The following is a 24,880-nucleotide window of genomic DNA, read 5'->3' on the forward strand; positions in this document are numbered from 1 at the left end:
AGCCCCTTTTACTGTAAGGCCCAGAACAAGGCCCGGCTGCTGCACCTCAGAAACTAGTTCTGGAGAGATTCCCAGCAAAGCACGTGACCAGCAACACACTGTGCTCCTACAGAAACCAGTGAGTAACCCAGACCCACAGCTGAGGGCCAGCGGGACATCCAACCAGCACCACACATGCACCACAGTGCCAAGGAGTGGTGGAACCCCTGCAGAGACTCCTCCTGTTCTCATCCCTCTCCCCTCAAGCAAGAATCACTCATCTGACTCTCTACCATTATATATTTTTGAATGCAAGCTGCACAGATAGAAGAGTTTACTATTTAGAAAACTAGAGACTGAGTAACCTTTAGCCAAGCAGCTTAAAGAGCGCTGAGGAGAAAAAAAGACTGGAGGCAGGAAACTGTAACTCTGTTTTCCACTTCTTCAGTCACCAGTGAGTTTTATTTATTTACCATACAGCATTGAAGATTTAAACTTACCAGACAAGCTATTAAGTGTGAACTGAGAAAAAATCTAGCATAACCACAAAAGACATAAAAATCTCTTTAGATCAGTAACAACGCTGAGACAAGGCCAAATAATTTTGCAGCATCCTGGCACATTTTTATAATCTTCTGTATAGTTCTAGCTACAGAAACACAAATATTTATAGAGATACTAGAAATAAATAGAAAATAATAACCAGATAGAATAGAAAACTAAAGCATTCTCAGTGTTAAAGACAACTAATTAAGACTCTGTGATGGACAAAGACAGAAGTGTAAATACTAATTGGTTCTTTTTTTGACAGAACCATGCACAGTTTTTAATAGAGTCTAAACCAGCTATCATTCTATTTAAAGAAAATTAAGAATAGGAATTTCAAATTACAGATTTTATTCCTGACTAGGAAGACAGATCTGTGCCCTGTCACCAAAAAGTGCTCTGAAATACAGAGCATGTATGTAAGACAGTTTCAGTTTCCAAGTTGCATGTTGAAACAGGAATGTGCTCTTTTGTTCTATTTTTTTTCCCCTCATTTAATCATAATGAAGTCACTTGTGACATTACAACGGTTTCCAGAGCAACAGTCCAGTCAGATGTGATGAACAGAAGATAAGGGTGTGCACGGGAGAGCTCTGTAACCCACCGGCGATCTTGATGGGAAGCTCAACATTCTGCAAAATTCATATTCTGCCAGAATAGCTTCATATAATAGGATCAGACTTTATATCAACATTAAAGATATAGAAGCTGAGAGAATGCTTTTTTCCCCCAAAATATCTGAAAAGAATATTTAAATCATCTGCTCTGTTCCACAGGGAAAATACACAGTGTATAAAAACCAAGCAGAAAAGGCTACTGTAACAAAGCATTTACAGTTGCAATAATGTCAATGATAATTCAATGGCTGGCTAGACTCATCATCCTTCAGTATTTGGCTACAAGACTTTCCAAGAACTTAAAGACATAATGCTTCACGAATATAGAGCAGAAAGGCAAGGTCTAAGTAATAACCCTAGATCATGTCAGGTGTAAGTGCCAACCAGACACAGTCTGAAATATAAGAAACAGAGGATTGTGCCTTGAAAGGCAGGAATTTAAGCATGAGAAATGCAGTCTGAATTCATCCAGAGATATACTTAGTCACATATCTACAGACAAATAACATTTAGGGGTTTCATGAGGTGTCTGCAATCTTTCAAAACAGAGTGCTTGAAATGCCATGGATTAACCTACTCCTGTGTCTGTGTCCTGGGGCACGTTAGGTGTAAACACTGCATATTAATGCTCAACCCACAGCACAGACAACACAAAAACTGCACAGTCAGCATCTTTTAGATATGCAAGACACAGAAGAGGAGTTCTTCTTTCTTATACTGTACTAATACTTTGCAGATGATTAATATTTTTCCAAAAGATTCTTCTCAGAAAAAAAACATGACAAAAATATGCTGTTACATTCTCCATCAAGGCATGTGCCTTCCTCCTGAAGGAACTGCCTCAAATCAGCATTTGAAGGAACAATTATCAACAAAAGCAATTGTTTCCTTATTGGCATTTTTTAACTATTGTCATGAAAACTAACCAGGAATTCTGTTTCAAAAGCAACCCAGTCCTTGAACAATCTTCCAGACCTTTTGTTCCCATGAGTTTCATACTTCAGGTCAAACATAACACTGAATTATAGTAAAAGGGAAGCCCTGTGGAAATGCAGCAAACCTGTGAAAAAAGTCTGTGTAAACAAGTGATACAACTCAAGAATATTTACTATCGAAGGCCCAGGATAAAAAACAGAGATTGTTAATTTCTCTGTTTACAAGCCAGAGAAACAAAGAATAGAGAACCTCATGATAGGGTCTAAGTTCTGAATAGTACAAGAAGTACAGGCACACAGCATTACTTCTGCTTCTACCATTACTATTGTGCAGTCTTCCAACAGAGACAAACACGTTTCTACAAAACTACAGGACTGCAAAAGAGGATGAAACTCTATGTGTTGTATCAGATCCCATAACAGCATCAACTTTAATTTAAAGTCACATTTTATCAATTTCATGCTTTGGGATAAATAACTACAACGGACAAATTACAGCACTCTTGGTAAACTTGGTATCTTGGTCAATAATTTTCCAAAGAAGGAATAAAATCCATCCATGCTAGTCCTGGAGAGTAGCTTAGTATATCTAAATCTATTGTTACTGCAATACGAGTAACTGGCTCCTAGTTAAGCTTTCAAAGGGACACATAAGCAAACAACTGCAAGAGAGATTTTGGAAATATATGTTTTAATTGGGGGAGCCACTAGCAGGGGAAAAAAAAAAAAATACAGGAAGATCTGGGTGAAGTGGTTGTTTCCAACAAACTGAGTAGCTTAAAATTAGATTTTGCAAACCTAAAATCTCGCTAAGCTTGTTTTCAAAAAAAAAATTAATTATATGGCCAACTTGAAGAGCTGTCTCAAAATACTTTTTTCTTAGAGGTCTCCTCATCACCCAATAGCAATTTTCCTCCAAAAACACATCTCGTACATGAAGAAAAAGAGAAAAAAGAAAAAAAAAATCACAAAAAAGAAAGTGTACTCTATACATTGACTATAGTTTAGCAATCTGCAAGTGCCAATTGTACTTTCATGATCAAACCTGAGTTGTCCTCCAGAAAGCCACAGTAAAATATATACCAGATTTCCCTGAATGAAAGATTATTGTTCTCACACATCTCACAAACCTGGTACAGTCTGGAACATAAACATAAAACCAACGCTAGAATTTTATTCCTTGACACTAACTCTCCTCTAGAAGGAAGGTACAACATGGCAATGTTTGATTTGTCTGTCACCCAACAACAGCAGACATACCTATACCCAGCTTACCTTCACTCCTCTTTCACTCCCAACAGCAACACAAGGAGACATGCTAAAAATTCTTAAACATCTCAGCCTTAGAAATAGCCTCCCAAATGTGTCATCCAAACCATTACTGCAATTCAAAGCAATCCCAAAGACATATGCTCACTTCATTTTACCTGTAAGGCTGCGTGAGGCGCTGGAGATTCTGTACGCTGCTTTACAGCAGGGGAAGGCTTGGGAACAATGAAAAAGCCCATCCCCGCTCTCCAGCCTTGCTCAATTGTTTCCTTTACCCACATCCTGCAAAGAGCTCCATAGTCAAAGCAGTTATTTAATGGTTTCTTCTTCGTGATGCCATAACTGAAAAAATAGTTAAGATTGGAGGGTTTTGTTATTACTGTTCCTGCACTAGTCATTTTTTAATGTTTTTATCATTTATTTCATTCCTCACTTTTCAAAGATAAAAAAAAAAGCATCTTTCCTGCACAGCTGTCTCACCACCAAGTGCAAAAAGTTATTTGAATTGTTGGTATTATCTGTGGATCTAAAAAAATGCAGAACAAAAATATGAAGGGGCTAAACAGGATAAGGATGCAAAATACGGAATACAACCCCCAAAATGTATGAAGACCGTAAAGCATAATTAAAAGGACTTACTTTCTCATGTCTTGGGGAGGGGAAGAAATGGAATGAACTTTAAAACAAAACCAAACCAAAACAAAACCAAAAAACACCCACCACAACACACAAGCAGATGCATTTCTTCAGAAAACACACTGCAAATGATTTTTGCATTTCCAGAAAGCCAAAACTGACAAGTTACTTTCATGAACTCTTTTTTTCCAAACTAATTCCTGAAGAGCTTTTAAAAGCCATCTATTCTTCATTACTGTAAATTACTTCCATAATCTCAGAAAATTGTGATAAGGGATTTACAGCAATTTTCCCTTCCCAACAGCACGTAGTGCCTTCTGACCCAATTCCAACTAAATCACCTCATTTAAGCTTCAATTTGTATGACGGGATTTTTTTTCTTCCAATGCTAAACACTGACCATTCTATTTGCAGCCTCCTGCAGCCCTTATGTGAAACATTGCCTCTATTCTGCACCTCTGCCACAAGCTGAGGAAAAACATTTCCCAACAATTCAGTCTCCATTTTTTCTTCCAAGCCAAGACACTGATGATTCTAATTTACTGTAACTGCACATACTCATTACCTGATCCATAAACTTTGTCTCTTCAAAAACACTTCACTTCTCTGCCTTCCTGAAAATAGTTTGTTATTTGTTAAAAAGGTGCTTTTCTTCACATCAAGGCTGTCCATAATAATGAAATTCACAGAAATTTAACATAGCTTCAGGACTTATCTATTTCCTACAGATACTCAATGTCTTAATAAATACTAGCAAATACATTACTTGGGATTTCTATTTCACTCCTCCATGTTTGCAGCAGAGCAGTCATTTATCTTTGCCCAGTGATGGAAACTATTAATGCCGTCTGTGCTGACTCCAGCTGGTATAAGACTAATATAAAGTTCTGTTAGCTGCTTTGAGCTGCTTATTCAGCTGGCAATAATAAAAGTCAAGCTCATTAACAGCAACCTTGCATAGCAAAGTTTCTGTTTACCTCAGAGAAGTGACTAAGCATCTCCATGAACCTCTTCACCATTAAAAAAAAGCCTATTTATTTGACACCTGTTTTTAATAACAATCTTAAAAAGCATTTTTTTTTTCAAATATATCCATCCACTAGGCTAAAACTACTTCAAAAAAATGAAATGTTGCTCTATCAAAGCAGTATGCAGTTTCCTCTACACAAACTAAAATAAATATCTAAAATCAGAGACAATTCTAATGTTGCAAGAGGCATTTGGAGAATGAGCATCAATGAAACAGTTTTTCTATCACTCAACCAGCATGTAATTGAATACTGATTCAGATTTCAAATGTCATTTTATATTTTAAACAGATGAGACAAACTACTGGAGAATATTCAAGCCATTCATCATCCTAAATACACACCAGAGAATTTTATATTCCTCTGCTTGCAAATTACAGATTTTTGGGACTACGATCTGGGAGATACCAAAAATGAAATTTAACAACAATTTTAGTGGTTTTCCATTCTCCTTTCTTTCTGAAGTCATAGCAATGTTACTGTAGGCATCAGTAAGGATGAAACCCAAAGAAACACAACTTAAACAGTTTAATTTATCTTACTAAATGCACAAGTGCAGTAGAAATTCCCTTATGAACTGCTACCAGCTTTTGACTCCATCATGCTCCCCCAAAACTAAACAACTCTTCTTCCTCATCTATACACTTTGTAAGAAACCCTCTTGGCACAGCTCATAATCCACAATGCTCTTTTATCCTTCTACACCTTCTGTTCAAAGCAGTACTTGTCTCAGAGAGGTCAATCTTCTTCTGCCTGCATGGAACTTCAATTTTTCATATTTAGAAGTCATCTCTGATTCTTATCTTTCAATAAACTGCTAAGCCCAAATACACAGGGCAGACAAATACCAAAGAAAAAGCTACTGTTAAAAGAAGGTGATACAAGCTGATAGACGTGGACAATGAAAAAAGGTTAATTAACCATCTTATATTTGATGATTCCCAAAATGTGTTATCACATACTTCCCATCAAACCTATGAAATCCCATACTGTAACTCAGATGAAACTGCTCACTTTTTTAATTTTCTTACTGTACTTCTCCTGATTGGCCAATACCCCCCCACCACCAGCACCTGAGACACAGCATTAAAAGAAGAAAATGTTGCAGGTGTAGTTCCTACTGCAGGCTTTGAAGACAAAAGACATTTTCTGTGATACCAGAAACTCAGAAGATGGTAACCACCATCCCAGCTTTGTCCAAGCAGCAGAAGGTCAAAGTCTTCCACCTTTCAGAAAGGAGGCTGACTTGTCTCACCCACCATACAATCTGGAAACTGGAGAAGCACAAGGCAATTGAAGGCAAAAGGGAAGACCTATCTTGTTTCCCCAAGTTAGCAGATATATTCTTTCTTTCCTTTAGCAGTTTCTTCCAATAATTAAGTAATTGTGCACTTGTGCCCTCACCCATCACTGGACTTGAGCTTTTAGCTATCAGTCTTTAGTACATTAAGAAACCTTCTGTTTCTGGTATAATATATCTGTGAAGTTATTAATCCACGTTTAGCAATACTAAAATATCTAATTTTTAATATCATTATTTAAAACTTAAGTATCACAATTGAAAAAAAGTAACTGAAATTCTACAAAGAATGTCTTTGTCAAGAGAACTGTGTAACACTGGCACTAATTCTCAGGGTACAGTATTAAACAGCTGAAGGGCAGTAACTTCTGATGTCACCACACCTGATGTGCCTGATCACACTCTTGAGTTCAAGTCAGTTGTTCATCCAGTCTAAGTCAGTTGTCTGCAGTTTCACTCACTTTTCTGCAGGAAACCCATGAAACTTTCATTCCTAATTTATGCAGCATTTCATTTCAGAAAGCTATAAGTAAGAATGTGTATGGGAGAGATTTAGCTACTACGCCAAAGTAATCTGACCTCTCATCAGCTTTTTGAATTCAAGCACTCGTTCATATCTTGACCTTTTAAACTGTAATGTTCAATATGAAATAGCATCCACAATACATTTTTCTTCTTCAGAAACAGAACTTCAGGTTGGATCTGCCATATGCGGAATTATAAGATTACAATAGACATTTTAATCATCTTACCTCTCAAAAAGAAAACCCACAGATCATAATCTGATTTGACCCATTAATTACTTGTAATTGATGGTATCTTTACTGAATGAAGACAGCTGGAACACTTTGTTCAAGGAAATAGGGAACATGATGAAAAATAACCTTCTGACAGCAAGAACATGCTCAGAACTCATTATTCTTCACCTGCCTATGAGGTTTTAGGGAATTAAGTTCTCAGAAACAGCAATTATAACAAAGGGACAGAAAACAGGAGGTCTTTGATGTCTACTTTAAAAATACTACATCAAGTATCATGTAAAAAACCTTGGAACTAAAACTAGAAATGCACTGTTTTTACAATCTTTTTAAATCAAAACTTTTATATGACCTACCGAGATCTGTAACTTACTACTACATTTGCTTATTAAAATCTCTAGACTCTTCTTTTTGGTTATTGACCCGTAAAATTATCAACTCTGAAAATAAGTGTTTAAACTTTTGCAGTCTTTGTTACAAAAAATAAACATGCTGACTTGGGTGGCAAAATTACTGTTCTCATATTCTAACCCACTACAAGAAAGATTGATACATCTACTCCTTTCCAACAAAGCAACTGGTGTTAAGCTCCAAGAGACACAGTGATGGACAACACTGACACAGTTAGCTGACAAGAGGAAACAAGGAGATGAAGAATCTAGCCTCTAAAATTCCATTAACAAAAATTTGACTTTGCATCTTTTCAGGACTTAGCACAGTTTAAAGGCCATACTGACAAACTAAACAACTTTGCTACCTAATTCTTGAGACAGTTTAGTCAAAGATTGCCAGTCATCATAATCACCCTCCCAAACTGACTACCTACAACATGTAACTTTCACATTTATTGACAGCAGACATCCTCACGTAAGAATCTCTACAAAATACACAAGTGGAGACATCCTGAACTCTGACTAGCAGCCTGCACAGCGTACTGCTGTCATAATAAAGTTTTTTTCTTAAACAATTAGTTTCTCTCTATATGCACTGACTTTTAAAAAATGTGTTCAAAGAGCATGCAGCATTCTCAATGGAATTTTACTCAAATAGCCCAAAGTCTACATACAGCTCAAATATTTTAAAGATACGATAATCATTCTTTCTTAAAAAATTGTTTATTCTTCTTTAACTCCTACTGGAATCTTTTTCAACTCACTGGCTTGCAGCTAACAGTGTGATCCCCTCAAAATGTTTTTTGAGCTGTGATTTCAGACTGCAGACACAGGTTCTTTTTTTTTATGAATGTTTGTTTACAAAGAATGGAATAGTATTACTACACTGAAGGGTAGAATTAGTTTGGAATATCTTCCCACTGCCATTACCTGAGAGAATGTTGCAGGTTTACCGTGCAGAGAAAAAACCCAGACACTGAGTCCAGCCAGATTTCTATTAGCCCAGGCATAAAACAAAGTAAAAAAGTGGCAAAGAGACAAGCCAATGTCTAAAAACAGAGAAGGTGCATGGACACTTTGAAGTGGTGGAAAGCACCTGATTAGGTACCAAGCAAGTGCGCAGCCCCAGCAGAGATCCAGTGAGCAAAGGAGCACTTCAGGTTAAGAGGGGGAGAGTTGGAGAACATGGGAGTCTGTACCACCCTGCAGAAATTCACTGAGGCCTTTTTATTCAGCAGCAGCATACTAAGCAGAGCTGCACTATGAAAAAAAGTTATTCCCTTATAAGATTTGTCTTATTGCAATAGTGGAAAACAGAAAAAAAAAACAAAACAACAATAACCAAAACAAACAAACAACAACAAGAAAGGAAAAACACATGAAAACAACAACAAAACAACCAAACAGAAACCCCCCAAACTCTGAACTAGAAAACATCTTACAGTAAAATCAAGCTGCCAGCCCTGACAAGTTTCAGAACAGGAGAATGATATTTAGAAACTATCACACAAAGATAAACACAAAGCAGTTAATAATAGGATAAAAATGCCAACCACTGTAAGTGACTACTTACTACAGTGAAGTTACTCAGAGGAGTGAGACTCAGAAAGCAGACAAAAGAGTAGAAACACAAACAACACACACGCTACCATACCAACTGCACATGATTAAATGTAATCAAAGCTTCCAATTTAGAACAAGTAGCAGAGTGCTGCTGGGAGTTGCTAACAGCATTCCATCTCTTTATTCTGAAACACCATCATTACCAGAGATAACACTTTATAGGGTATCTTTAAAGAGCACAGGAGAAGGCAGGAAGAAGGTCGGGAGAATGAAAGGCAGATGAAGAAAAAGTTAAACTTGAGAATAGAGAAAGGCATCAACTTTATCTACGGATATGTTTGCACAGAAATTACAAGGTTTAGTACTCAGATTAGCCATGTCTGTTTAAAGAGCCTGCATGCTGATAAATCAGCCCTGGCTACTGGGCCCAGTTCCTTGCATGCTAAGACAGAGTGAAGTAGAGTCGGTGGCCCATGCTGGGATCTATTCAGAGGCTGTTGAGAAGAGTGTTCTGGGTTTCTCCACTGGGATATGAAGTGTGCAAAAGTGATGCTGTACTGCAGTTACACAATGGAAAGTCTCTTCCACAGAGAGAACAGTGAAAAATATATTCTTTCCTGATGATTGCTTTCTCCCTGGTACTGCAAATAACCATGCCTTAAATTTAACATTCCGCTCAATCAGTAAGACCAATAAGTGTGTTTAAATCAAACTGGGAGTTTTACCCCACTCTTCAAAAAAGTATTTCAACTACTTTGTTTGTAATATGTAATGGAATAATTCAAATGCTATTTAGAACACAGCTTTATAGTTCCATTTAGTACCCCCCGCATTGTGATCTGCAGTCAGCTCTACAACTCATGATGGGAGCAGGCTGAAACACTCCGGACAACAGAAAATCCCAGATAACAGAAAGCACACTCAGAAGCATGTTGCAGATATTCCCAAACATCAAATCAACAACTAACTGATGTCACAGTATCTCTGTACAGCTGGTCCTCAGACTCTTGAGGTTTAGGAGAACCTGATCAGCTTTGCCTCATTACCTGAACATGTGCTCATCCTGCACTGGATTTGAACTATTAGAACAATAGTGGAGGCCCACACCCAATCACTTTTTGTCCTTTCTTATCCCTGGCAATGCTCTTGACTCCATCACCGCCACCTCCTCAAATTTCCAAGGACTGCCACGAACCAGGTACAGCATTGGAAGCACAGGCTAATGACGCCTTGCCAGACACTCAGTGTTTGCACCGTGCAACCAGGCTGTGGGAGTCCAGCATTGAGTCTCCTGATCTGACTCTGCACGGGAGGAGGTGAGGCCCCACAAAGCTTATCAGCTAAACTTTCATGACACCGAGCTGCAATTCTTCTGTTTCAGGAGCTGCAACTCAGCTAATTATCTGTCATAAATAACCCACAGCCTAAATGATCTACCCAGAGGTCTGCCTGAATAGTGAATTGAGTTACACAAAACAAGCAAGAAGAAATAAAGCAGAATTACATGTGGCCTCTCAAAAAGTTGACAAAAATCCTTAGAAGAGAATGAGAAGCCATATATTAAGGAAGAAGAAAGTAGTTCAGTTTGAAACACCCTGAAAAAGTCATATAAAAGGACAGAGAGGTTCCGAGCTCTGATAAGCATTACATTAGCTAGGGATCCAAGCAGGCAAATACTATGAAGATCAGCAGTTTTGAGTTAGTAACATCAGGAAAAGAATGTGAAGGAGCAAAGTAGGTGAAGAGCAATACTGCTTTCAATTCAAGTTTGACAAATACAGAATTAAGTTCAAAATTGTTTAAAAAGTTAATCACATTGATTCTTCAGTGTAGCTTTCCCACTTTGACCATTATCACTAATATTTTATATAAGTCAGAGGAGCACTCAATTCTCAATTTTCAATGTAATAAGGAAATGACTGTTTCCTTTTTTGCTTAGTAGACATTTTACTCAAAAAATGACTAGAAGTCATGTTGTTTGATTATTAATCCCACACTAGTTTAATTTACTTACATCTACTGTATCTGCAAACTGAGACATGAAAGTAAAAGAGCATGACTAAAATATCTGCTACAAGAGAAGCTGCAGCTGCAGCATCCCATTTCAAATACTGTTAGATTAACAGTACTTTGAGAGAAAAACTACAAAAACATCCAAACAAACAGACAAAAAACAAAGGACACCAACACACAGTACTCTTTGCTCTTTCTGTTTAGAGAAAATGTTCTGCAGGGAATGTATAACTTGTCTTCTATTTTGGATGCAGAGCAGAATGATAATTATAAAAGTATTTCAACTACAAAACTTCTCCACCATTATTTGGAAAAAACATGCAAGTTTCCCAGTCAAACCAAACACTCGCCTTGAGCTCAGTGAACTCTGATATTGCTCCTTACAGCTGCCAGTCAACAGATTGTCAGACTCCTATCACTCCTAAATGTTTCTGGAAACTGAGGAAATGAGCTAATTTAAGTTTTTTCTTTTCTTACATGACAACTGCTTGTCATCATTCATGTTTTCTATTTTCCTCCCTTTGTACATGCTACTGATGAAAAACTCCTCAAAATTTGAAATTCAGCTCTGCAATCCCACTTCAAAGTCCACAAAGATACAGTATTTACCTTCCCTTTTTCATCTCAGCAAAGGCAGGTAGGCAAGAGGTCACTGTGTGACTCCCTTGCCTCTGTCTTTTCTGAACCATCATGAAGACACAGGTATCTTGAGAAAAACAAACATTTGAACCGTGAGATCCTCCAGAAGTCATCCTACAACACCCTCCTTAACAAAGGATGGCAGATTAAGATCACTTTGGCTTGGAGAGATTTTAATAAAACTCACTTTACACCTTGGTCACGTGAGTACAAGAGTACTTTCAAAGTCTATTTGATTGATCTTGCACACGAGCCATGAATTTCTACCTTATTCAGGTAAGAAATTCTGAAATAGCAACCAATAATACAGGTCATACCACGCACCAGACGAACCATAACTCAGAAAACACACAGGCATTGCAAAACACTAAAGGCATTCAGACTACCCAACAATGTGAATCTGCATTTCTGTGTTTAAACTAGCTCAAAGTTGCAAGAGGTCATGCTGAAATTCCAAATGGAGGTACAGTGTGTTCCTTGGAGCATACACAAAGCTTCTACCTGTGATTGTAAATGGCATTAAGGACACAAAGCTTGCATATCCTTAGCATTTCTGACAAAACGTTTTCCATTGCCCTATTCACATCTGCAAAACTGAAACTTCAAAAACTATTTGAGAGGATGCAGCCTGCTCCAAAGAGTAAACAAGGGAGGAGGGATAAGACTGATGTCTATCCAAGCTCACTACTGAGGCTCTACACCCACTATGCACTGCAGAGCACTTGAAAATAGAACTGGCAAGAGCTAACTTCTAACTTTCACCATGGCGAAGTCAGACAACCTCCTCCTTCAGTACCCAGTAATTCTGACAGTAAGGAGGAATCCAACCATGGAACCAGGATGCTGAGAGAGACAGAACATCTACTAAATTTATTTTTAAAAATTAAGACACTGTTCCACTGGAAGGGACCTTAGGAGAACACTTAAATGCTTCATCTTGAAAGAGACTTTCATCATCCTTTTGATGGACATACAAGTTGTTTCCAATTAGATTATTTCACAGCCTTACAAAGATTCTCATTCATGATACTGAATGTAATGCACAGTAAAAATTCAGGGTTAAAATATGGGTTATAACTATACATGAACTCAGCTACAATGTTATAAACATCCCAAACAATAAATCTTCTAAGGACTTGGAAGCTCTTGACAAGGAAGCTACATAGCAAGTTATCCAGTGTTCACTGATCTGTTTACAATAACTGATTTTCCTTTTTGTTTTCAACTTGGATCTCAATCAGAACACCCATTAAGATTAGTACCATCCCAGAGAATGCCAGTTGTGGGGGGTTTTTTGGTTTGGTTTTTTTTTTTTTTTTTTTTTTTGGAAGGGGGGAGAGGTTGTTGATTTGTTGGTTTGATTTTCTCCAACGTGTACTTGGAGGAGTTTCATCACGCTGTTAGACAACCATTTCTGCACCTTTCTTTTGCCTTTCATTGTCCTGGTCCCCAAGTATCCTTTCCCGATATTCTTCCCTGTCAGCAGCAAATCCATTACCAAGACATCTTTTGTGTTTCCTTCTGTGTCACTTTCTTCTCAGATACTGAAGCAGCATTTCTCAAGGGCACTCCAATCAAAAAGGCAGGTACAAGGATTAGATTTACACCAGAAGAATAAGAACTACTCAAAAGTTCCTTCTTTTTAAATGTAATAGGCACTATGGAAAGTACCAGATTGCCTTCCAGACAGTTTGTTTCAGGATAGCATATCTGCTATGTAAGAAGCTCCGAAACAGCAAAACCTGAGTGGTGGGATGATATTTCATGATACACTTCTAGCAAAACTTTCAGAACTATATATTTATCTCAATACAGTACAAAAGCAAAGTGTAGGAGCTCTGCAAATGCATTATGCTTTCACCCCCTTATGTAACTTTGAAGTTCTCTTAAAAAAACATACTCAAACTCAACTACTTGTTGCTAAGCATCCAGAGGATACATAAATCATGTATCATGTAAGATCTTCAGCTACATAGAGTGAATATATGAACATTTCTTTAATTTACCAAATGGCCAATTTCTATCTCAGTCTGATTTCATTAGATGAAATTCTCTGAAAACATATTTGAAATATAAAAGAAATTTAGAAATATCTCAAAATAGGGAATGACAACAGGGTATGACAGGAAGGAAAAAAATATCAAAACCCATCAAAATACTAAGACTTGCAACATTCAGGGAGGTGGCACTACTGAGCCAAAACAAGTCTGGAGCCCTGCAGACTCACATCACTTCGCAAATCTAAAAAACTCACACTGATAGATGCTGACAGAGAAACTTTCCAGAGCAGACCAGGATGCTGCTCATTCACAGCCATAAAGCAGCTTTGCCAGTAGAAAACTTCCACCAGCTCTGTGCCTCCACTGGAATGCTCTGTTGACTTATCTTTAGCAAAAGCTCATCAACTGTAAAACAAGCCTTGGCTTTTGAATCACAAAGTAAAACTGAATTTAAAGTAAATATTCAACAAAAATAAAAACTTTGAAGTTTTAAAAATTACATTGTAGCCAGTGCTAGTAATGGTACAAATCAATTTGTTTTGCAGATAAATTTCCCCTTCCACCTCACACGATCCCTCTTCCTCCAACTCTGAAGAATCAAGTTTGTGAAAGGCCATCTAGCTACACTAGACATGATTTTAATCATGAAGACAGATGGAAAGTAGAAACCACATGCGAAGAAGTATCAAATACTACAGTTTCTTATCTAAGGTCTGCTGTTCCTTGTCATCATACAAGAAATATTAAGCAAAACAGACAGCTCCATATACTTGCATTTAACACTAGTAAAATTATTGCAGTATCTCAAGTGACAGATTCAGAATTTTGAAGCCTTAAACTAAAAGAAAATTTAATCTTGCCTAGAGGCTGTTGTACACTATTTACTTGGGATTGACATTTATGCTTAAAAAGAGACTGGAAAAAACTAAGAATGTAAGCTCAACAAACAAGATATCATGTGTATTTTTTCATTGTGTTTGTAGGTCTAAAATATTCTCTAATACAAAAAAAATTCAGAAAAAATATTCAAGTGTTGACATTTTCAGAAATGTGTTTTTAAAACAAAGCATCAAGTTACTTTATACAAAGTTTACAGTTCACAATGCACCCTGGCACTTTTTTAAACATATGGAACAGTATCTTCATAAACACATGCAGAGATAAGCATGCCATTCCAGCCACAGCAGCTGCTTTGATTCATGTTTATGAAATGCTTAAAATTCTTGGAGTATACATACACTGCAAAAAGAAGATGCAGTGACACCACGAATCCCAGTCAGTCACTACTAGCCTGCTATCTGTGCTGTTACTAAATGAAAAGGCAGCAGCACAGGCTTGGTCAGGACTAGCATCTAACAAGTAGGTCATAAGCACTTAACCTGTTGCTAGTGCCCAGTGAGCCTCTTTGCACCCATATCCAGCACCATCATAACCATGCATTAACACAAGCACCCAGCAATGCTTCAGGCACACCTTTCTGCTGCTGTGCTGAATGATGTACCCCAAAATAAGTCCTGTATCGTTACTAAACACCAAAATATATTCCTGGCTATCTGTCAAAACAGTAGTTGTGGTGTAAATTTCTGCCTTGAGTTATAACACTTCTTAAATAGCAAATAAGCCACTATAGGACAATAAGCCATTAAGGACTTCATGAGGGTCTGTTAAAGTACAGATTTCCCTATAGTGATCTATGTAAAATGAGACAGAACATTCAGATTAACTCCTAGTGAAAAAGTTACACCTTACAAGCCACTAATTTCACATTATCTGAAGATGATGTAGGAGTATTTGGTAAGATGTACACGCTTGAGTATGTCTCTATTTAGGATATAACAAAATGTCAAATGAAGGGTGCGGCTGATGACTAAAGAATATATTAGTTCAGGATATGGTTGGGAATTTGTAGATGTGTTGATGGCTGAGGGTTAGGGTTTTTTAATTATTACTTTTAGATTAAAAAGCAACTATCAAAAATAAAAGCCAGAACTGCAGAGGATAACACTAACCAAGCACAAGAAGGCATTGATTCACTTTTCACTCCAAACGAGAAATTACACAAAAGGACACCCTCCCCTGGCACAGAAAACAGCTTATTTAACTCCTGCTTTTCATCAACATGGATATCTTAGGCTCAAGTCATTGATTTTCAGTTCCTGTCAGCAATGCATTTTTCTGATCGACCTTCATACTCTAAATTGTTAACTTACCTCCATCACCCTGCCGTGAACACTCATCTCATGCTTCACACAGAAGGACCATAAAAACACACACAATCAACCCATGTTCCATCAAACCTCAAACTCTGATGACCAATTTCATATGAACATGCAAAGTCAGATACCAACTAGAAAAACTTATATCCCTTTTATGGTCTCTTGTAAAAAGACACAGCAACATCATTTCCAGGTGACGGGGCAACTGTTTTAGTTAACTAGCTGCTTTGGGTCACAAGTTAACTCGATAGTTGAGTCCTGTGGTGCACATCATTGCAACGCAGGGACCGTGTCTTTGTAGGCTGCACTCACTGTCTCCAGCCAACATTTTCACACTTCCTTAAAGACCCTTCTCCATGCTGCCATCAGTACCAGACATCCTCACAAAATACAAGGAATCAAGCAATCAGAGAAGTTACTCAGTTAAACGAAGCCCTGCTGCAGCAGTAGGCATTTTGCTACAGCAGGCAGTAATTGTTTCCATTAATAGATTCAAACCATGCCCAGGAAAGGCCAAATAAGAAAAGGCACTGCACAACTTTCCCACCAAGGACAGTCTGCCCATGCAAGAGACACTGGCACCACAGCCAGAGGCAGCTACCACTAGTGCTGCTCAGTCTGCACCCAGCTATAGAGGAATGCTCAAATCTGATAAAGTCTCAAACACAACAGCAACAAGCACGTTCGCCAATTTAAAGATTTAGCTCTAATCTTATTACTAGAAGTACCACCATGTTGAATCCCTGAGCAGCAGATGCCTGCTTGCACATGCTGCACTGCAGGCCTGATCAGACCAAAAAGGGATTGGCTTTGCCCCCGAAACTTTGTGCCAAGATTTGCACCCCAGCTCTGCGCTGTACTCAGACCTGCATGGAAGGGCACCTGGTGTGTGCTGCTCCTCTCCGAGCTCAAGTTCTGCAGCACAGGGACTTCCTAAGCACTTCCTGAAGTATTTTGAATCTAATCCTCACCTCAATCACATGTTTATAAGCATCATTTAACTCTAAATTTGTTAACCATTAAATCACAGCGAATCTAAGTCCGGAATCTTACCATACACACATTTAACAAACATACTAGATGCACAACAGAGCAAGGAATCTTGTTTTCAAAACAAGAAATCTGTCTCTATTTACACTATAGAGGAAAGGATGTGAAAATAAAATTTTTCCTTTAGTGCTACCATCCCCCCGAAAAAGGATAAAAATCCCTCCACATTTTAAGAGAGCTGTAATTTTTTTAAATTCATAATTCATTTCAACAGACAACATATTCAATTGACTAGTATTGACTAGTAATCCAGACCTCAAAAATAACTCTGGCTGCAGAAAGACACAAGTGCATGCATACCTGCCCCTTCTAAACACAGAAGCTAAACATGTCTAAAGGCCTAATCTTTTTACTCATATTTTCATATCCCACAATGAAGGCACTTCTAACATCGTAAAACAGAGAAACTGGACAAGTTTGAAGCTGAACCTCGTTCCACTGTGTTCTACACAGAAATATTTGAACATAACACTCAGTAGTCCAAAAGCAGAGAATGGCTACAAAGCAACGATTGCCTAAACATGGTCATACCAAGCACAGTTTTCCTTCTCCCCAATCACTTTATCTATTTTTGTTCTGAAATTTTGCCAGCTAAAAACGGCTGCTTACCCACAATCCCAACAGCCTCAAAGGGTAGTTTCCTCCAGCCATGACATTTACGGACCAAAGCACAAGGTCCTAACAGCTGTCTGGACTTCATAAACACGGTAAAATAATGGATGTTGCATTTACTCACAGTTCAGGCCACCTTAGGAAGAACCAAGAGCCATGCCACACAACATTTTGGATTACAAGTTTCTGTCTCATTTTGTTTCAAATTACATGGAATTTCAGAACAGCCATTTCAAGGAACTGCATCTACTGTCCCATCTGAGGCATGAATGGACTAAAGCAATGCAAAAATAGCTCCCAAAATGACATTTTCCAACCATGCGTTTCGCAATTCAAATACATTTCTTCCGCAAAGGTTCAAAGCTAACAGTTCACATCGTGAACATTGATGTCTAACAGGAAAGTTAGAGAGGTCAAAGTCAGATTACTTTTACAATTTCCTGCAAAGATAAAAGCCACTGCCTTCTATTATTTTATGATCCACCTCAAACAGGTGATAATTTGAGGTATACACTTCAAATACATGATTTTGTCGATCATTCCTTCAGATATGGAGAAAATTATCAGCTGTCCTGTTTCAGCTTCTAGAAGTTTCAGTTTGAAAAAGTTACCATTAACAGAAACACGTAACCTCGCCCTCCAACAGCGTTCTTCTCTCATCCTTGATGCCACTCAAAGCAACGTATCAAAAATGACAAAATACCACATGAAGGACTACGTCCTAAAGACCATCCAAAGTCATGTTTTCTCCAAAGCAGGGGAAGTAACAGCTGTTTTCTGGAAACAAGAGTTTTAGGACAAGCTGCCTAGGCATGAAATCTGTGCTTCAGATATTAATCTTTGAAAGTGTTATGACCTACAAAAACTAGAAAGACAGACACAGACACATGTGTTCCTAGCTATTTATTTTATTAAAGAGCTTCAACCCACACACATACACACAAAAAAAAGCCCCATATACTCTGTAATCTTTAGTAATTTAGAACTATAGGAAGAGTTTTACTTAATGAGAATTAGGCCTTGGTGCTACCTGTCTTATCAAAACGAGGATGGAAGAGGACAGAACAAACAAGTCACAACATGTTGGGTTTTTTTAAAGAGTTAAGACAGCCAAGAAAGATACTTTCAGAGAAAAGTGGAGATTTGAAGTTCAGCTCTACAATCTGAGGACTTCTTTCTTGTTTTCTGCAGTGAATTTTTCAATAAGGCAAAATATGCACCAGGCTACTGAGCTCTAATGGAATAAATTGCCCAGCAGACGAACTTGTGTTTCAGTTAAAACTACAGATGAAATAGCACTTCAGTTCTACTGTCTCCATAGTTCCTTGTTTATTTCTGTCAAGACAAATATTTTGCTTACTAAAGGAAAAATCATGTCACGAAGAACTGTTGTCAGGGAACTGAAATAAAACTTTTCAGATCCTATGCGTTAAAAAGTATAGCTGAAAGGAAAGAAAGAAGGAAAGCAAAGGAGGAAAGCATATTTTAACAATCAAAAACAGAGGAGGAACCCAGCAAGGCCTCATTTGTCCTACTAAAAAAATACCATCCTTAATGTAAAGTGAGATCTTGCGTAGACACAGAGATGTGAAATTTCCATCGTAAAAAGTTACTGAAATATTTTGCAAGATTGACTGTGACTCCATACTCTAATTATCTCATAGTTACATTTTAACACTGCACCTTATTGCCAAGTATACAGTTGGCTTAGAAACATAATACCCATTTCTAAAAGACTATAAGTAAGAACAGGTTTTTTTTCTGGGAAGAGTGTACTTTGAGAAAGGAAACTCAGATTCCCAGGTGAAGACAGGAAAAAAAAACAGAGGGTTCCCAGGAATTTTTTGGGGGGAAGAAATGGAAGTCTTATATTAGTTTTGGGGAGGAAATGGCTTAGAGATGGGAGAGGGAACTAAAGCAACACACAAGCACACTTCAGCAGGTATAAAGGAAACTACTGCTACCAATAACAGTAAAACAAGGGTTAAAGGTATGAAGTTCAACAACGAACTTCCAAAAACTTTGCCAGCACCGGAGATTGTACCTGATAGCAGCTAATGAAAACCGTTCCTTTCTGAACTCTGCCTCCTATTACTTCAGTTGATAAAGATTTTCCTGTGTCTTTCAGACACAGACTGCTCAGTTTTACTATGTTCTGGTTTTCCTCCTTCGTTAGTTTAGAACGCTGGAAGTCATGTGCCTGTGGGCAACAGCAGGCCTGCTGCTTGTAAAAAGACAGAACACTTGTATCTAATAACAATTGCTATTTTGTAGCAGTGGTTGTTACGGTGTGGATGCTGTGTGGTCTAGCAGTTAGAAGATGCAGTCAGAACCCTGTTCTAATTTATGGTTATAGCTTTACCCCTAATACAATAATGGAAGTTGGACAAATGACAGCACTGTCTGCGATTTTAGGCTTTTTACACCACTTGTAAAACTAGCATTACTTGCCAATCTAAAATCCTTTAGAACTATTCTTCATAATGCCTAGAGACTAATTATTATCATGCAACTGAACTTAAATTTAATTCAAGAATTCCTTACAGCATCGGCAAAGCTAGTAAAATCTGATTTTCCTAACTTTGGATGTGCTTCCAAGAGCAAATTTTATAATCTTATCATTATTAAAGAGTTACCTAATCTTACTTTAGAAAATTCTGTCATTACCTTTTAAATTTTAACTGAGAGAACAAAGCAAATAAAGAGCATGGTCCTGAATTCTACTCTCCACACCCTACAGTCTCTTGGCTTCAACTGAATTAAAAAAAGCAGCCCTGGAAACCAAATTTGCTTTAGAAGGCTACTTATTCTTATTCCAAAGTGCAATACAAACTTGTACTTCCATTCATGTAGAAAAGGGAAATTTCCATATAAAAAGATAAAACCTAAAAAGGGAAAGGTAAGATTAAACAGAATATTAAAACAATACATAGAGTAGGGAAAGACCAATTAATCACCCTAACAAATTAAATCATATTTGCAATGACATGGTTGCTCTGAAAGAAAAGTCCAGTTAAGCTATATAAAAACAAGCTACACAAAGAAAACCAAAAATCCATTTGACATCCCTAACCCTGCCAAGGCATCAATCCAAGTGCAAGCAGCAGCTACTCAGCAATTCAGAGCCAGTTTATACAGACATTTTATGGTGGGTACACATAGAAGGACAGAATTCATCTCTCTTCATGAGAAATTAAACTATTTATCTCGAGTAAAAAAATAGAAAACAGCAGTTTCAGACTGAAGAAAGCGTAAGGATTTTCACAAGGCACTAAAAAGTCTATTAGGCATCTCAACAGGTTACATACAACATCTGCCATTCAATCAGGCACCCAAACTATATGTTTGCACTAGTGAGAGTTACTTCCAATCAGTGTTTCTGACTGTTACTTCCAATAAATCTGGCAGTTGTCTCAAACACAAGTTAACAGCCAGCCAAATTCTAGCCTCACACTGTGCTGCAAGCAGGACACCTATTACTTGCCAACACAGCTGCCGTCAGTGGGGTTGCACACAAGCATCACTGCTCATCCATAAGGATATTGACGTAGAAACAGAAGCCAGTTCCAGCCAAGAGAATCTACGTACATTATAGATAGTAAAGCCTGACAAACACAAGACACAGAAGCTCTCAAAAGACAGAGTCACTGAATAGTCAATGTGCACAACAAGCAAAATTGACAAATTCAAGGCTCTTCATTAAACCACCTGGCTCTTAGTCTCTCAAGTCTATTGAAATAGTGATTTTTAAATCTTAATTCCGTTCTTGCTTTGTACACTCTGTGTGTATTTCGTGTTTCATACCTGTCAAATCCACTCACTTTGAAGAGTTAATGTCATTCTTATTATAGTAGTGTTTATTCAACTCCTGTTGATTGAAAAAAACCTCCATACTTTCTAAAACAGAACTGTTTTTAATAAAAAACCAAGATTTCCATTTCACAGATGGGATGCTAAGACCCACAGAGGCAGCATGACTTACAGAAGATTACACAAAGATCTTTGAGAGGGGTAGGAAAGAAGCACAGAACTTTCAAGAAACAGGCCAGCACTTTAACCACAACGATGGTCCTGAAGACAATGCAAGCTGGATTTAAGACAAACTGGTGTGATTACAGCTATATTCTAGGACATGGTTTAATGTGAAAAGCACCTTCCCACCTTGAACATGTAAGAATAGAGAAGGTCTCAACCTCTTCTGCTGGAAAGCTATAAAAGCTTCCTGCTTTTATTAAACACTGCCTTTGGAAAAAAGAATATTCTCACACTACAGTTCCTTCATAACTACCATGAACTGAATCAAAAATATTCTTTAAAAAACTTAAGTGGTAGGAACGTGCTACGTTTAAAATCTCTATATGATTTCACACTCCTTGGCATTAAATACATTCAACCGACCACTTAAGTTGAGCAGTCAACAGGTAACCGAACAGATAAGAATACAATGTAACTGAACACACACGCATACAACGTAACTATTCCCCTCGCACCTCCCTGTCTTTCCCCACACTCCCTCAAAGGAAAGAAATCTTTTCCTGTTCTGATCTATTTTTACAGTCTAGTGCATTGGTATTTTGGATTATTTCCAAGGGTATTCTTCACTGGGGCATCACAGCTAAATGCCAGATTTCAAAATTATTTTAGCATATTCTCATAGGCTACTTCACAGAACAACACTGAATTAATAAAGGATCTAGCAATTACAGCCTTTTCAAATGCAAATACATTAAAACCTAGTAAACAAACCTATTAAAAAAAATCCATCACTAGCATAAAAATCAGATTCTGCTTCTTGCTCCCCCAAAGGTTACATCAAGTTGGTGGCAGTCTGCACTCAAGGAAAATTTCTGAAAACAGCACACACAGTTTAAGTCCTTACCTACTCAACAGCTTATTTTTTGAGCAGTCAATCAAGAATCAACTTTTAAATCTGCTAGGCCAACAGGGATCTTCTGTCTCCACACTGGGTACGTCCGACCCCGCCAGGAAGCCAGGTAAAGATGCAAGCCCAAGGCAGCGACCCCCGGCCAGCGCTCGCCCCTCGCCCGCTCCTCCCCACCCACCGCAAACCCCGAAAGGCACCGAGCGAGACCCCCGGGGACTCCGCCGCTGCCCTGACAAAGCCGGGCGAGGCGCCTGCGAGGGCGAGGCGGAGGAGCTGGGGCTTGGTTTTCACTCGGGGCACGGCGACTCGGGCTTTTACCTTTCTCCCTGCTTGGTGTTGGAAGGCGGAGGGTGAAGCACAGTCTGGTTCCCTTCCATCTCCACGATGCACTTGGTATTCAGGTCCAGCTCTGCAAGGCGACACGGAGGGGGGGCTGTACCCAGGGCGAGCGTACCCCCGCTTCTCCCGGCACGCCGGGGCAGCTCGGCCCCCGCCGGGTCCCCCTCGGAGCGAGCGACGGCGGGGGCTCGTCCCTCCGCCAGCCTGGGGGACGCCGCGGGGGGAAGCCCCCTCCCCGCACCCCGCTGTGCCCCCAGACTCCGTTTACCTCTCTTGTTCATGGGCCGGACCCTGACGGCAACTTTCACCTTGGTGTCCGACATCTTCCCCGCTCCCGGGAGCGGCGGGCGGGCGGCCCCGCTCAGCGCCGGCGGCGGCAGCGACACGGCGGAGCGCCACCGTCCATGCCGGGCCGGGGCGAGGGCGGAGGGCCGGGGCAGGCGGGGAAGGCGAGAGAGGGAGGGAGGCAGGGAGAAGAGGAGGAGGAGGAGGAGGAGGAGGAGGGAGCGGCGCCGGGGAGGGCGGTGGCGGCGCAGCCCCAGCCGCCTCCTTCCTCAGCCGCGGCCCGCACCGGTTCTGGCGCTGGCTGCCCACGGGCTCGTTCGCAGAGCTGCTGCTGCTGCCGCCGCCTCCTTGCCAATCCCCACCGCCATCTTCCGCCGCCTCCTCCTCCCGCCGCGCCGCCGGGAGTGCGGGCGCCCAGGCAGGCGGCGAGAGGGCGGGGAAAGGCGGCGGAAAGCGACGGGAACAGCCGAGCGCCTTCGGCGCGGGGGGCGTGGGGAGACTTCCCCCCCCCTCCATCCTCGGACAGGCGCTGCTTCCCAGTGAGCACGCGCGGCGGGATACGCTTTGCGCGGGAAGGTGGCGCTGGCGGGAGTGGGGATGCTGCTGCCAGGACTGTGCCCTCACCCCCTGCCCGAGAGCCACGGTCGCTCCTAGTGCAGGCGTGTGCTGTCACCACAAAGCCACCGGCTTGTCCGACTGGACACCGAATTTCCTTGTGGCAAGGAAAGACCCTAAAGGAAAAGCCACAGAGTGCCCCAAAACAAAATGTTGTGATGCCAGGGGATGTTTTTTGACAAAAAGAGCACAACGTTAGTAAACAATGACCTGCCTGGCGTGGTCCTGGCACCAGCACGGGTGACCTGGGCAAAATGTGTGCATTGCATGTTATGGAGTCCTGGAAGCAGCGCAAGCACCTCGAGGTGATGGAGCAAGGAGCCCTGCCCGGGCCTCAACCTACCTGATACTTCCTTGGCTGTGAAGGGCTGCCTGTGAAGTGCTGGGACTACTTGTGCCATCCTGCTGTTCCACACGGTGATGGGCAACCATTGCCTAGTGCCTGCCCAAACGCCATAGGATGGAATTGTGTCCATCTACTTGTGGTGAGTTCAGCGTTGGGAGGAAGCATTACAAACAGCAGTGCTTTACTCAGCAACTGCAAGCTCCAAGGATGGCTGACCTTCCAGTGGGCAAGCCAAGAAAGATTTTTAGTTAAAACTGCAATAGTCTTAGGATCTTGGGATAGCCTTCTTTTCGAAGTGTCCTGTTAAAACTTTGTTTTCTTCCCAGAAGTGTTTCCTTAGCTTCAGTAAAATATCTTCCAAAGAATCAAGCCTTATCATTGATGCAGCTAAATGGCAGGAATTCCAGTGAGCAAGAGCGATGTCTGTAATGTTTTCTTTAAGGAAAAGACAGGCTCAATCCCAAAAGGGATTATTCTGTCTGCTCTGGGGCTAAACCAGTGTAGAGAGAATGGATTAAACAATAAATGATGAATAGATAGCTGCACTGAGAAAGAGCAGACATTTAAAACAGAGGTGAAAGCAACAGATGGAGCTTAGAAGATCGTCCCCCTCCTGGCTGCCAGCACACCAACAAGAACACCCCTGCAAAGGGACCAAGAGGACTGTTTCTGGAGAAGGCCTGGCTGCCCCAAATGGCTACAACTTGCAGGAATGCTGAAAGGAAATGATACACAGTTAGCATGGGTGAGAAGGGTTACCAAATAGAGCTGGGCATCTGGAGAACATCAGCAGAAAAAGCTAGTGTGTTTGGGCTTCTTGCCTGTGGAAGAAGGCATAAGAGATGAAGTTCCTTATG

At 39.9% G+C, this 24,880-nt stretch overlaps 1 protein-coding gene across 6 annotated transcripts in view; it reads right to left on the bottom strand.

Moving 5' to 3' along the window:
* KIF13A (kinesin family member 13A) overlaps positions 1-23,346 on the bottom strand; it is a 107,856-nt gene extending 84,510 nt beyond the window's left edge. For 4 of the 6 annotated variants that reach the window (XM_027654114.1, XM_027654111.1, XM_027654112.1 and 1 more), the window contains exons 1-2: positions 23,046-23,345; positions 22,757-22,847 (exon numbers count right to left, since the gene is read on the bottom strand). In XM_027654114.1, coding sequence (XP_027509915.1) covers positions 22,757-22,847; positions 23,046-23,100 — 146 coding nt within the window. In that variant the 5' untranslated portion in view covers positions 23,101-23,345. Of the gene's footprint in view, positions 1-22,756; positions 22,848-23,045 lie in introns of all 6 variants that reach the window. The other 2 variants (XM_027654109.1, XM_027654108.1) reach the window with 1 other exon arrangement.
* Between the last annotated feature and the right edge of the window lie 1,534 nt (positions 23,347-24,880).

This window comes from Corapipo altera, unplaced genomic scaffold (assembly GCF_003945725.1).
Source record: "Corapipo altera isolate COAL_440 unplaced genomic scaffold, ASM394572v1 60, whole genome shotgun sequence".
In the NCBI taxonomy this organism is placed as follows: Eukaryota; Metazoa; Chordata; class Aves; order Passeriformes; family Pipridae; genus Corapipo; species Corapipo altera.